Raw genomic sequence first — 15804 nt, 5'->3', positions numbered from 1 at the left:
GGCCAAAAAAAGACAATTTTTAAGCTGAAATTTGATTTTAGAAAGACTGTCAAATATGTCAGAGGGTTAAAATACTTGACCAAAATAGGATCACAGGTCACCGTAAAATAATAGTCATTCATTTAGCCAAAGTGATAATTAAAAGATTTTTAAAAACAAAACATTTTACTGTTTGATGCAGGAGATTAAGTTTTTCAATCAAAAATCTGAAAAAAGGCAGTATGAGAAAAATTCTACCTCTCTTTTAAAATTTATTCAAAAGGTAAACAAAAATACATTACTGTGTCATATTAATAATAACACATAAAATTTTGTTCAAAAGAAAATCAGCTTTTACTTTTGTATTAGTATATTATCAATACTAAAGTTAATTTTGGTGAAACTTTAAAAATAAATCCATCAAATATATTATTTTTGTCCACTCTAGATTTCTGTATTTTATAATATTTTTAACTTCTAATATTTTAATCTACATTCATCTTATTTTTTCAATTTGAGACAACCTTTAAGTAATTTCAAACTAGACAAAATGTTTCTAACTTTCTTCATGAAAGCATGCTTTGTTTTTGTTTATACACTCTCTATACCAAATTGTTATTCCTTAAATCTAGTAGTTTTAAATATACATATTAATTACATTAACTCTGAGCAACCAAATTTTTAGTGAAATTTCCAGGAAGTAATTTTGAACTGTTTTGTATCATTATTTTTAGATAAAAACCATTTTGTATTTTAATAAAAATATTTTCTCAAATTTTCTGTTAACTAACAGATCTAAATATATTTAACTTTTCTATATCATGTAAAAATAAGATTCTAGTCATGCATGGTAGCTCATGCTTGCAATCCTAGCACTTTAAAAAGCCAAGACATAAAGACTGTTTAAATCCAGGAATATGAGACCAGCCTGAGCAACATGGCAAAACCATATGTCTACACATAATACAAAAATTATGTGGGCATGGTGGCCTGCACCTGTAATACCAACTATTCAGGAGGCTGAGGAAGGACAATTGCCTGAGCCCGGAAGGCTGAGGCTGCAGCAAGCCATGATCAAGCTACTACACTCCATCCTGGGTGACAGAGGGAGATCCTTTCTGGGAAAAAAAAAAAAAAAAAAAGGCCAAAACATATAAACTTAAACTTACGGAGTTGTTTGTGTTTTTTGTTTTTATCATTATTATTTCAATAGAGGTGGTGTTCGGTTACATGAATAAGTTCTTTTGTGGTGATTTGTGAGATTTTGGTGCATCATCTCCCCAGCAGTGTATGCTGTACCCAATGTGTAGTCTTTTATCCCTCACCACCCCCCGCCCTTTCCCCAAGTTTCCAGAGTCCATTATGTTACATAATTCTTATGCCTTTACATCCTCTAGTTTAGCCCCCACTAAAAAGTGAGAACATACAACGCTTGGTTTTCCATTCCTGAGTTACTTCACTTAGCATAATGATCTCCAACTTTATCTAGATTGCTGTGAGTGCCATCATTTTCTTCCTTTTCATGGCTGGGTAGTATTCCATAGTATATATACATATACCCTATTTTCTTTATCCACTCGGTTGATGGGCATTTAGGCTGTTTCCATATTTTTACTATTGCAAATTGCGCTGTTATAAACATGCGTGTGCAAGTGTCTTTTTCATATAATGACTTATTTTCCTCTGTGTAGATACCCAGTACTGAGATTGCTGGATCAAATGGTAGTTCAACTTTTAGTTCTTTAAGGAATCGCCATATTGTTCTCCATATTTATTGCACCAGTTAACATTCACATCAGCAGTGGAAAAGTGTTCCCTTTCATCACATCTATACCAACTTTTTTTCAATTATATATAAATATATATAATATATTATATATATTTATATATAAATATATAAATATATATTATATTTATATATTATATTCATATATTATATTTATATATTATATTTATATATTATATAAATACATATTATATGTTATATTTATATATTATATAAATACATATTATATATTATATATTATATTTATATATTATATAAATATATATATTATAGTGATATAACATAAATACATATTATATTTATATAACATATAAATACATATTATATATTATATTTATATAACATATAAATACATATTATATATTATATTTATATAACAAATATATATATTTATATAATATATAAATACGTATATTAATATATAAATATATATCATATATTAATATATAAATATATATCATATATATTATATTAATATACTATATAAATATATATCATATATATAATATTAATATACTATATAAATATATATCATATATAATAATATACTATATAAATATATATCATATATATTATATTTATATACTACTTAAATATATATCATATATATTATATTTATATGCTATATAAATATATATCATATATATTATATTTATATATTATATAACTATATCATATTTATGTATAACTATATATCATGTATTTATATATTATATAACTATATATCATATATTTGTATATTACGTAACTATATATCATATATTGGTATATTACGTAACTATATATCATATTTGTATATTATGTAACTATATATCATATATTATATTTGTATATTATATAACTATATATTATATATAATATTTGTATATTATATAACTATATATTATATATATTTGTATATTATATAACTATATTATATATATTATATTTATGTATTATATAAATATATATTTATATATTTATTACATAAATGTATATATAGTTATATATTATATAAATGTATATTATATATTATATAAATATATAATATAAATCATATATTTATATATTACATAAATTATATATTTATATATTATATATACTACATATTTATATATTATATAAATAAGTAATTTATATATATTACATATCTATATAATATATAAATATATATTTATATATTAAATATTTATATATATATTTCATATTATATAAATATAATATATTATATATTATATATTATATGTTATATATATTATATAAATATAATATATATTATATATCATTATATATTATATTTATATTATATATTTATATTATATAATTATATAAATATATATATTTATATAATTATACATTATATATTATGTTATACAATTATATAAATATACATTATATATTATATAAATATACCTTATATATTATATAAATATATAACATACATTATATATTATATAATGTATATTATACATTATATAAATATACATTATCTATTATATATTATATAATATATATAATGTATATATTATATATGATATATATTGTTTATATATTATATATTATGTATCATATAACTATATATCATATATTATATATTACATATTTATTATATAAATATATATTATATATGTTATATATTATATATTACATATTTGTTATATAAATAATATATATTACATATGTTATATATTATATATTTATTATATAAATATATATTATATAATATATATGATACATAATACATATTATATTATGTATTATATTATATATAATAAGTATAGATAATGTATATTTATATAATATATAATATATATAATATATTTATGTAACATATGTAATATATAATATATATTATGTATATATAATATATATTATTATATATGTTATATATTGTATATTATATATTATTATATATATTATATGTTATATATTTATTATATATCATATATTATATAATATATATTTATTATATAATATATATTTAATATATATTTAATATATAATATATTATATAATATATATTATATCATGATATATATCATATATGATATATATCATATGATATATATGATATGTGATATATAATACATTATATATCATATATGATATATAATATATGATATATTATATGATATATTAAATATATATAATATATGATATATTATATGATATATTAAATATATAATATATGATATATTACATATGATATATGATATATATGATTATGATATATGATATATGTAATATATGATATATAATATGTGATATATGATATATATGATATATGATATATTATATGATATATGTATGATATATGATATATATTATATGGTATATGATGTAATATATATTTATTATATATAATATATATTATTATGTATAATATATAATATATATTATATATTTATTATGTATAATATGTATTTATTATATATAATATATTATTTATTATGTATAATATATAATATATATTATATATTTATTATGTATAATATGTATTTATTATATATAATATATTATATATTATGTATAATATATTATATATTTATTATGTAATGTAGATTACATAATTATATTATAATAAATATTATTTATATTATATTTATATTATATATATTATTTATATTTATATATATTGAGAAGGAGTGTCACTCTGTCACCCAGGCTGGAGTCCAGTGGCAAGATCTCAGCTCACTGCAACCTCTTCCTCCCAGGTTCAAGCAATTCTCCTGCCTCAGCCTCCCAAGTAGCTGGGACTACAGGTGCACGCCACGTCGCCTGGCTAATTTTTGCATTTTTAGTAGAGATGGGATTTCACCATGCTGGCCAGGCTAGTCTCAAACTCCTGGCCTCAGATGATCTGCCTGCCTCGGCCTCCCAAAGTGCTGCGATTACAGGCGTTAGCCACTACACCCAGCCTGATTTTTTAATCATAGCCATTCTTTCAGGAGTAAGGTGGTATCACATTGTGTTTTTTTTCTGATTTTTGTTTTTTGTTTTTTGTTATTTGTTTGTTTTGTTTTTTGAGACAGAGTCTTGCTCTGTACCCGAGTCTAGAGTGCAGCAGTGCAATCTCAGCTCACTGCTACCTCCGCCTCCCAGGTTCAAGCGATTCTCCTGCCTTAGCCTCCCGAGTAGCTGGGACTACAGGCGCCTGCCACCACACTCGGCTATTCTTTGGTACTTTTAGTAGAGATGGGGTTTCACCGTGTGAGCTAGGATGGTCTCCATCTCCTGACCTCGTGATCCACCCACCTGGGCTTCCCAAAGTGCTGGGATTACAGGCGTGAGCCACCACGCCCGGCCCACATTGTTTTGATTTGTATTTCCCTGATAATTAGTAATGTTGAGCATTTTTTCATACATTTTTTGGCCATTTGTATGTCTTCTTTTGAGAATTGTCTATTTATGTACTTAGCCCACTTTTTAATGTGATTATTTGTTTTTTTCTTGCTGATTTGTTTGAGTTTCTTGCAGATTCTGGATATTAGTCCTTTGTTGGATGGATAGTTCATGAATATTTTTTTCCCTCTCTGTGGGTTGTCTGTTTAATCTTCAGATTATTTCTTTTGCTGTGCTTTTTAGTTTAATTAAGTCACATTTATTTATCTTTGTTTTTGTTGCATTTGGTTTTGGGAACTTGGTCATAAACTCTTTGCCTAAGCCAATGTCTAGAAGAGTTTTGTCTATATTATCTTCTAAAATTTGTATAGTTTCACATATTAGATTTAAGTCTTCATCTTGAGTTGATTTTTCTTTAATATAAGTTTTTTTTAGACAGAGTCTCATTCTGTCACCCAGGGTGGAGTGCAGTGGTGGTATCTCAGCTCAATGCAGCCTCTGCCTCCAGGGTTCAAGAGATTCTCATGACTCAGCCTCCTGAGTAGTTGGGATTACAAGCATGTGCCACCACATCCGCCTAATTTTTGTATTTTTTTTTTCTTCAGATGGAGTCTTACTCTGTCGCCCAGGCTGGAGTGCAGTGGTGTGATCTTGGCTAACTGCAAACTCCCCCTCCTGGGCTCAAGCACTTTTCCCTGCCTCAGCCTCCTGAGTAGCTGGAATTACAGGTGCCCACCACCACGCCCAACTAATTTTTGTATTTTTAGTAGAGACTGGGTTTCTCCATGTTGGTCAGGCTGGTCTCGAACTCCCAACCTCAGGTGATCCACCCGCCTCGGCCTCCCAAAGTGCTGGGATTACAGGCGTGAGCCACCATGACCAGGCATTCCTGAGGTTTTAATAACCTGATGTTTCTCTCCTGTTGGAGACAACCCTGAAGATCAGTTTTTACCCCAGAGGACTGACCAACAAGAGGTCAAGGTGTGCTTGAAAAAGCTGGTGTAGGAGTTGGTTCAGGAAAGGTCAGGCTGTCCAAGCATTCAGGAATACCTGTGTGACTCTCCTTGTAATTAGCACTCAGGTCCCAGAGAGCTACTCACTGCATGTGTCTTTGACCTGCTGTTGATTCATCTCCTCTGCTAAGAAGGTGGGTGACGGCTGGGCTACTTACACCTAGGAGGGTGTTCCAGGCCAGGCCCCAGGGAGCCTAAAATAATCAAAAAGGTCAGAATCTAATTTGAAAATAATGTCTTCAAAGTAAAATATTGAGGGTGGCCACAAGGAGAATATATTTAAGTTGACCTGAATATACATTTCAATTAACAACCGTTAAAAGTGGGTATTTTTGAAAAAAACAACAAGGCAGTTTCTAAGTTGTTTACCAATAATTTACATTGAATTCATAAGCTATTGATTGGCTACATGTTTTTCTTTGTTTTACAAATTCCCAGAAAGAGAAATAATGGGTGAGACAGCTAGTCCAAAATGAAACTTTTTTAAGCAATTGTCCCTGGGCACAGGTGTGGGGTGAGACTGAAGTCCCATACTTTCATTTCTGTGTGCTTGATAAATTTTGCAGCCCTCACAGACCTGAGACTGTTCTGAGATATTTTTCTTCTCTCACCTCCTTGTTCAGGACACATGAACCATTAACAAGAAAAATATTTAAATAAGAAACTCACCAAGCCAGGAGAATAATGAATGCCTGGATGTGCCCTCTAGGAATCTGGATCTCTTCTCTTTTCCCCACCCTGCCCTCAACTCCCCTTACATACATACAACCTGGATCACAAGACCCAAGAAAACCATTCCACCAGCTGCTGAGAGAAGAGCCACAAAAGGACCCAGAACTTCTCCATGGCTACCTTAGAGCACCCTAAAATGTGCTAACAGCCATTGTTAGCATTCAGGAGCTGTTTATTCCCATTTTCACACTACACTAAAGAATTTTAAACAATCACAAGATAGACTGGCTGGAAGTTGGTGCTTGGAACATCCCATGTCACCTAAAAGCACAGTGCTGCAATCTCAGGTACACATCTGCCCATCTGCTACCCAAATAAAACAATTGTTATCAAGAAACCAGAGCCCATGCAATGGCGATGCATCAGCTGGGTGTGGTAGTGGCCAGCTAGCAGGGCCTTGGCTGTGTGAACTAAAGGGTATCTAAGACAGGTCTCAATCAATTTAAAAAGTTTTTTTTGCCAGGGTTAAAGACATGCCTGTGACACAGCCTCAGAAGGTCCTGATGACATGTGCACAAGGTGGTCGATGTAGAGCTTGCTTTCATATATTTTAGGAAGACATGAGACATTAATCAATATGTGTAAGAGGTACATTGGTTCGATCTGGTAAGGTGGGACAACTGGATTTGGGAGCTTCCAGGTCATAAGTAGATAAGAGACAAAAGATTACATTATTTTGAGTCCTTGATAAGCCCTTCACTGAATACAAAATTTAGTCTGCCTCAGTGAATCTGCATTTTTACATAAACAATAGGGCAGAGGAAGAAATCAGATATGCATTTGTCTCAGATGAGCCTCAGAGGGATGACTTTGAGTTCTGTCTGCCCTTTGTTGACAAGGAATTTCTTTATGGGCAAATTGTGAGGAAAATATGTAGCTTTTTATATTTGTAGCTATCTTATTTAGAAATAGGAGGCAGGTTTGCCTGACATAGTTTCCAGCTTGACTTTTCCATTGGCTTAGTGATTTGGGGGTCCAGAGGTTTATTTTTCTTTCACAGTGGGGACCACATTTATTATCTAGTGTATATGTTTAAACTAGACAGAATAAGACATTATATATATTCATAAGTAGTAAGTATAGGTTAATAAAAAACTTGTAAACGCAAATGTAACTAATGCTACGCCTTTCAGAATAGCCCATCCTAATTCTTCCATTTCTCATTGACTATAATTCCAATAGACTTTTCCCATAATGTTGTAGTGGATCTTAATGTCAGAGGCATTCAAACGATAGGGACAGGAGGCAGAGAAATTTGGGGAGGGCAGATCCCTGGTAAGGGCCCCACCCTCATGCCAAAAAGCCTGATAGCACTGCTCAAAGTGAAAATTTACATCTCTGTTTTCCCGCTTGAATGTTGCCTTTTCCAAAACCACCCATGTCCCACCCCACCCTGCTTCTTGTGCCCACAGAAACCCCAGGCTCAGCCAGCAGAGAGAGGAGAAGCAGCTGGACATTGGAGACTATGATTGGACATTAGAGAGAAGGAGCTTGACTTCACAGAGAAAGCATGATGGAATAATTTCAGAGAAAAGTCTGGCCAGGGATGACCAGACTTCAGGGGAAGATAATCTTGCTCAATATCCTTTTCTGCTCCCCTTCCTGCTGAGAGTCACTTTGATTGGCAATAAAATATCTCACATTTACCATCTTCAATTTGTTCTTGCAACCTCATTCCTCCTGGATGCCAGACAAGAACTCAGGTGCCATGAGTATGGGTGCAAAAGGCTATCACACTGTCCCTCCACTGAGCTGTTAACACTTAAGCTATCCATGGACAGCAAAGCTAAAAGGGCACTGTAAGAGTCCTTCTGGGGTTTCAGAAGTCATGAGCATCCCCCAGATGCTGCCATGGGGCCAGTACAGAGTTTGCTCCTGCCAGGGTCCAAAAATGTCTCAGCTCCTGCACCCAGTCACCTGCATGCTCCCCCTCCCACAAGTGGTGGAGCACAGTGGGCTGAGTGAGTGGAGTTTGCCCCTGCCAGCACCCGTGCACTCCAGTTCCCACCTGTGAAGGTGTCAGAGAGAGATTCTGCTTCAAAATCAGAGCGACTCCATGTTAAATAGCAGCTGGGTGAGATAAGGCTGAGACCTACTGGGCTGCATTCCCAGGAGGTTAGGCATTCTAACCTTCTATCAGGATGAGATAGAAGGCCAGCATAAGATATAGGTCACGAAGACTCTGCTGATAAAACAGGATGTGGTTTAAAAAAATGCCAGCCAGAACCCACCAAAACCAAGATGGTGATGCTCATTCTCACTGCTCATTATATGCCAGTATAATGCATTTGCATGCAAAAAGACTCTACCACCAGTGCCATGACAGCTTACAGATGCCATGGCAAGATCTGGAAGTTACCCTGTAGCCTCTAAAATGGGGAAGAACCCTCAGTTCTGGAAAATTTCTGCCCCTTTCCTGAAAAACTCATGAATAATCTACCCTTTGTTTAGCATATAATCAAGAAACAACTATAAGTATAGTCAATCGAGCAGCCAATCTCACCGCTCTGTCTATGGAGTAGTCATTCTTTTGTTTCTTTACATCTCTAATAAAATTGCTTTCACTTTACTGTATGAACTCATTCTGAATTATTTCTTATGGGAGGTGCAAGAACCCTCTTTTGGGATATGGATTCAGACCCTTTTCCAGTAACGTTAAGACAAGTTTGGCTAGGCACGGTGGCTAACGCCACGGTGGCTAACCCCAGCACTTTGGGAGGCCGTTGGCAGGTGGATCACCTGAGGTCAGGAGTTCAAGACCAGCCCGGTTAACATGGCAAAACCCCATCTCTACTAAAAATAAAAAAATTAGCTGGGCGTGGTGGCATGTGCCTGTAATCTTAGCTACTCAGAAGGCTGAGGCAGGAGAATCATCTGAACTCAGGAGGTGGAGGTTGCAGTGAGCCGAGATTGCACCATTGCACTCCAGCCTGGGCAACAAGAGTGAAACTCTGTCACACACACACAAAAGAGAAGATTATGTGTGGGATTCTTTACTCAAGGAATTCTTTACTCAGTGAGTGAATTCAGAGAGTACAAAGTTGCAGAGGGAGAAAGAAATGTCTTTGAAAGGATTATGAGGAACAAAAGTCACAGAAATGCTTCCCATTGTTATTTACTGGCACATATATTCTCACTTTGGGAGGAAATGCATCTAATTTCAGACTGTGGTTTATAGAAGGTGCTATGAACCAGCAGCAAGTTCATATCCAGAACTGCTCACTACAGAGGATTTTGTCTCCTGGCTGGTATCATAAATTTGTCTTTCACTGGCTCCTTTAAAACTTCTATAATGGTGGTAGATTTCAGTAAAGTGGAGCCCCCACAACCCAGCCTGTTATAGGTAGATAGATAGACATGATAGGGGCAGGAGAGGGCTCTCCCCTACCTCACCCACTAAAAATGTTAGGTGATGGTTTGGCAATTATGGCATTGCCTCACTAAAAGTGATAAATTGGCAGCGAAAGCCAGGGAGAGGCCAGTTCCCAATGGTCCACACCTGTTAACATTTAAGTGTTCATTAATGGCAGGCCCCAGGGAAAAGCAACTTCCTGGGCATGCACACTGACAGACAAAAAAGGCAAAGTATGGTCTTCTGGGTACACTCCACCGGAGAAAAGAAAGCCTCAGATGGGCATGCGTTTAAGTTCCTAAACTTACATACATACATACTGCATGTACTCAATTCCCAAGGGTAAGGAGGGCATCACATCTGCAGAAAGCCCACCCTAGGGGAAAGAGGTGAGTCTATAAAGTCCCGGGATCAAAGTTAAAGACCCCCTTTTTTTTCCCTCTTTTTAACCTTCAGGCACCCACTTGGATCTCTTCCAAGCGTTCTTTCCTGCTCTAAAGCCTTTTAAATAAACTTCCATTCCTGCTTTGAAACTTGCCTTGGTCTCTTTTTCTGCTCCTTCAGTCGAATTCTTTCTTCTGGGGAGGCAAAAATTGAAGTTGCTGGAGACCCACACAAACTCGCCCCCCAGTAACTCGGATCTCTTCCGTTGGTAACAAGCCTGCCCACCCCTTGCATCCATCCAGCAGCGACATCCACCTTGAGCATGCTGAGGTACGGCATGCCGTCGGTGCCCACCTTCCTGCTGTTCACCTCCCCATGCTAAGCCACTTCACACCGCACAGTGGAGCTCCACCTCACTGCCCAGCACCACCATCTGGTTGAGCAGCAGCCATGTATGTAGGATGGGCCAGTGAGGACAGCAATGTGTAAGGGCACACAATAGCTGGACAGATTCCTCACTGCCTGACTCTGCCTGCAGCCCTCGCCCAGCACATCCAGGCCATATGCCTGAAGGATGCTGCCTGATACTGTTTTGCTCTGTGTCTGCATCCAAATCTCATGTCAAATCGTGATCCCCACGTGTTGGAGAAGGAGCCTGATGGGCAGTGATTGAATCATGGGTGTGAACTTCACTTCCCCCTTGCTGTTCTTGTGATAGTGAGTTCTCATGAGATCCGGTTGTTTAAAAGTGTGTGGCACTTCCCTCTTTACTCTCTCTTCCTCCTGCTCCATCCATGTAGGATAGGTCGGCTTCCTCTTCACCTTCCGCCACGATTCTAAGTTTCCTGAGCCTCCCCAGCCATGCTTCCTGTATAGCCTGCAGAACCGTGAGTCAATTAAACCTCTTTTCTTCGTAAATTACTTAGTCTCAGGTAGTTCTTTATAGCAGTGTCAGAATGAGCTAACACAATGGGGAGCTTATTCTCCACTAGGCTCTCCATGACCAGGCTCCACAGCTGGTGCCACTACTGTGGGTGGATCCTCAGGTGAGAGGACTGGATCACAGGCCCTGCCCTGCAGAGTCCTCCACCCTGGACCCCACACTCACACTCGCCCAGGTCCAAAGGTCATGCCTCCACCACCAGGCTGACCTTGATGCCCTGATGTGATGCACTTCATGGACTTCCTTGTGGTTCTCCAGCCAGGAAATGGAGAGTGTTGGATTGCTGGTGGCCACACAGCAAAAGTGAATGGGTTCAACAGCTGGCGTGGCCAGCAGCTTTTTGTCCATCTGCTGGGGCCGAGTCCAGTATGGGAACCCTGGCACATGAAGGCCACAACAGAGGTGAGGAACAGAGGCCCATCTGACCTGACCCCTTCAATGGGTCCTTCTGGCTAACTCCAGACTCAGTTTCCTCTTCTGTGGAGGGAGAATGTTGGCCTTTTGAGGACTCCTGCCTGGGCTGGACTAGACTCCCATGAGCATCACCACGATGTCCCACAAACCCTGGGCATTCTCAGGGCCGGGCTGTGTGTCTCCTCTCTTCTCTGTCTGCTTCCTCCAAGCTGCTACTCCTGTTGAGAGGCCCAGTGTGCTCCAATCTGAACTGGAGAACTTCAAGGCATGAGGGCATATTCCAGGGAAGCCCCTACCCTCCAAAGGAGGCACACAGAGGCAGGCCCACAGGGGCGTGGTCCAGAACCCAGCGGGCATCCCAACTGGGTGGATGAGCCAGGACAGGCATTTGTAGCAGTTTTCCAGGAGGGTGAACTCAGATGCCCACAGTGTGGAGAACCTAGAAGGCAGTGGGGTGGTGTCTGCCCACTAGAATCTGAGGCCTTAGGCCACCCTATGCAGTGTTTCAGGACCTGGTGGGCACCTAATAAGGATAGAGTTCTAGAGGCTTGGCCTCCTGCCTATCTTGGTGTCTAGGGCTGCTGCCACCCCCTCCCGCACAGCCCAGTTGGCTTTCCTTTTTCTTGGGGGCTGTGGTGGGAGCTGCCTTCCTGTGAAGATTCATGGGGTGTCTGGGCCAGCATCTGTCAGAGGGAGGCACCAGGGGCCCAGGACAGAGGAGGGAGGGAGCCCCTCCCCATGGTAACCTCACTGTCATCTACTTGCAGAGACACATCCATCCCTCAGAGGAGGACACTGAGGCACGAGTGGGAGCAATGTGGGCAGAAGGTGGGAAAAGGCACCTCCCAGAGCTCTGAGCTGCCCTCCCAGGCCTCCCAGGGTGGGTGGTGGCCCACAGGGTGATGGAGAGAGCCCAGCAGGCTGTGGCAGAGACTATTTCTGGACCTGAGAGACCACAATGACAATCTGCCCACTGCCAGACGGTGCCTTCTGAAAGGTGGCCTACCAGTGACCCTCACAGCCCAACCAGACATGGGGCAGAAACCCAATCACCTGCCTGGGATAGCCAGATGGCCAGGAGCAAGAAGGGACTCAGGGCGAGAAAACCAGAATGTGTGTTCCAGGGTAGTGGCCAAGGGCTCAGCTGAGCTGAGAAATTTAGATCCTCTTTCAGGATCTGCTCCTCTCCTGGGATCTGGGAAGGGACATGGAGCAGCCCAGAGGCCAGCCATGACTGGAGCCTCCACCACTGTAGGGTGTTGAGTGAGGAAGCACCCTGCAGCATGTGAAAGTGGGGGGGTGGGGGGAGGGGGTGGTGAGAGTCTCTCCCTGCCCTGAGTCTCTTGACCCAAGACTGATGTCCATGAGGCTACGCCAGGCCAGCCTCCTGGGGAGGATCACATTTTCTGCTGGGGAACCTTGTTCCCAATTCCAGGTCACTACAGTTAAGGTCCTCCAATGCATTGGGGGAGGCATGGGGTAGTATGGAGGGGGAGCAACACTCCATCATAAGGGCTTTGGGTCGGCCCCAGAGAACAAAAATCAAATTTAGACTGCTGTCTGAAGCTGACCACCCTAAGGGATTTTAATTTGGAGGTGAGATGAGGCCCTGGGGTCAGGAAAGGAACCCATCTTGTTTTGGACTCTTCAGCTGTCATGGGTAGGAGATTTGTTGCCAGCTATGTGCTTTAATTCAGCCTAAGGGGAGGGGGCACCCAGAAGGGACTCTGAAGCCAAAGGTGAGAGTCCTGTCTTCCTGCCTCCCCAACTCACTCCCCAAGAGTACACATTGGGCAGTAGAGTTTCCTTACAAAGTCAGGAAAGAAAAAAATCCAGAGACCAGGCAGGCTAATAAATCCTCACCAGGAATATCTGGCCTAATAATCAAAACAGCTCTGCCATATTCATTGTCTGGGACAAGGAAGAAAACTGAGGTTCGAGGTTCAAGGTGGACACCAAGAGTCTAGCCAGGCAACTGGCAGCCTGGAGCCCTAGAGGTCCCCGCAGACATCGCCCTCCAAGCCCACCCACACGCAACCTTTCCGCCAACGGGATGGCTCCACTCCCAGCTTAATCACCTTTAAATCACTCAGGGACCCCCTGGGCCACCTGCTCCACTCCAATCCACCTCGCTCACCCGTGAAGGGCCTCCCTATGCATGGTCGCCAGGCTGAGGATGGGGGTGTCCGTGCCCCCCTTGCCCAGGATGGGGGTTGCCTGTTTCCAGGGGAACAGGCTCTTGGCAGTCGCCCTCCAGGCCACCCCTCTCTAGTTGGTAGCCGGGAGTATGGTAGCGCGTGTGCAGGGCAGATAGCACACAGAGCGCTTGGCGATTTGGTTGGGAGTCGCCAGCGCCACACCTCGGGGACAGCGTCAACTTTCCAAGGCGGGCCTGGGGCACCCTCTCCTTCTCTGGCCTCGGGGCGCCTCCTAGAAGGCCTTCCTTTTCTCGCAGGCCCCTGACTGTCGGCGGTCCCACACTTCTGGGACATCTCCCCCATTACCTCTCCCTGGTGATGGGTGTGCACCCCATGGGGCAGACAAATCTCTTAGCCCACCAGGCTTGAGAGTAGGGTAGGGGCAGTGGTGGCACTAAAGTGTCACCGCATCACGCTGGCCACTTGCGGGCAGGGGCTGGGCTTCAGTTGACTCCTGCACATCCACCCTCCAAATTCCAGCCTCTGGCTTTGGGGCCTAGGGGCAGGGTCTGTGGACGCCACGGGCCAGGCTCCCCGCCAGGGCGTCGCACTTGGGTGGTGGCCCTGCAGCTCCTGGCGCCACACAACCGCTGTCCCGGCTCAAGCAGTGATCTTCTGAAGGAGTGGCAACAGAAGCCGGGACTAACCTGGCAGTGCCACTTACACGCGGCGCCTTTTCCCCATCCAGCCCCTGTGTCCAGTTCCCCAGCGTCCCCTGCAGGGCCCCGAACCCTCCTCGGTGCCCGCGGCCTCCTTCGCCGCCTGCTGCTCACCACACACCGCGCTGCCCTTGCTCAGGGCTCCAAGGCGGTGCTGGCCACCACGGTCACCGCCAGGCTGAGCGCGAGGGCGGGGCGGGGCGTCCACGGCAGGGGCGGGTGTCCTGGCGTCCTCAGTCTCCCAGAGGGTGGCAACCCCCGCGTCCCGCTCCGGCACCGGCGGGAAGAGAGCGCCTCCCGGAATCTGGTGGGCAAAGAGGGCGGCTCCTTACGTAGGCCGGCAGAGACAGAAGCTGGCGTGGCCGGGCTCCTGCTCCCCTATTCTCCGACCCCCGCCACCTAGCCCGCGCCACCCAGGGCTCCTGGATCGTCTGGCTCGGGGCTTCCTCCCCGCTGCGTTCCCTCCCTGGCGGCTGCAGAGCCCTCCTGAGCAGCGGAAACAAACTTCCCCGAGCAGGAAGCCCGTGCCCCAGCCTCCTCTCGGCAAGGACCAGCCCGCGGAACACCCCGGCCCCTCCGCGCCTGCCCTGTCCTTCTGGCTACGGGTCCAGGAGGGCTGGCATGAGACCAATCGCGACCCTGCGGTTCCAGAGCCTGCGTCCCGCACTGCCGAGACCACACAGTCTCCTCTCTTAGGAGCCTTGACATGGCCCTCTTGACAGGTGGTTGGGGGACCAGGGTGTGTGTATATGGGGGACAGTTGGTCAAAAGTGGCTTTTTGTTTCCCCAAAAAATAAAGACCCCTTTGAAATTTAAGGTATTTTCTTTTTTACTTAAAACTAGTAGGGTCTAATTATTTAAATGTACCCATGATCCTGTCAGTAAATTTGAGCACACTTTTATTCGTTTTTGTCAGTTAGTCCTTTTGCTTGTTTCTGTCTTTAAGGAGAATTTAAAATTCCACCTGAAATCAGTAAAGTATCTTCAGAAAAATTGTATTGAGAAAAGAGGCTTTTTCAGGAG

At 40.7% G+C, this 15804-nt stretch overlaps 1 protein-coding gene across 10 annotated transcripts in view; it reads left to right on the top strand.

Annotated features, from left to right (window-relative positions):
• LOC107973393 (integrator complex subunit 4) overlaps window positions 1-8482 on the top strand; it is a 35811-nt gene extending 27329 nt beyond the window's left edge. For 3 of the 10 annotated variants that reach the window (XM_063814267.1, XM_063814268.1, XM_063814261.1), the window contains 2 exons: window positions 6161-7118; window positions 8244-8482. In XM_063814267.1, coding sequence (XP_063670337.1) covers window positions 6161-6229 — 69 coding nt within the window. In that variant the 3' untranslated portion in view covers window positions 6230-7118; window positions 8244-8482. Of the gene's footprint in view, window positions 1-5691; window positions 7119-7294; window positions 7420-8243 lie in introns of all 10 variants that reach the window. The other 7 variants (XM_063814262.1, XM_054655617.2, XM_063814265.1 and 4 more) reach the window with 7 other exon arrangements.
• Window positions 8483-15804: the final 7322 nt, after the last annotated feature.

Source organism: Pan troglodytes, chromosome 6 (genome assembly GCF_028858775.2).
Source record: "Pan troglodytes isolate AG18354 chromosome 6, NHGRI_mPanTro3-v2.0_pri, whole genome shotgun sequence".
NCBI classification, from domain to species: domain Eukaryota; kingdom Metazoa; phylum Chordata; class Mammalia; order Primates; family Hominidae; genus Pan; species Pan troglodytes.
Note: the sequence above shows the minus strand (reverse complement) of the source record. Positions and strands in the feature narration are given on the sequence as shown.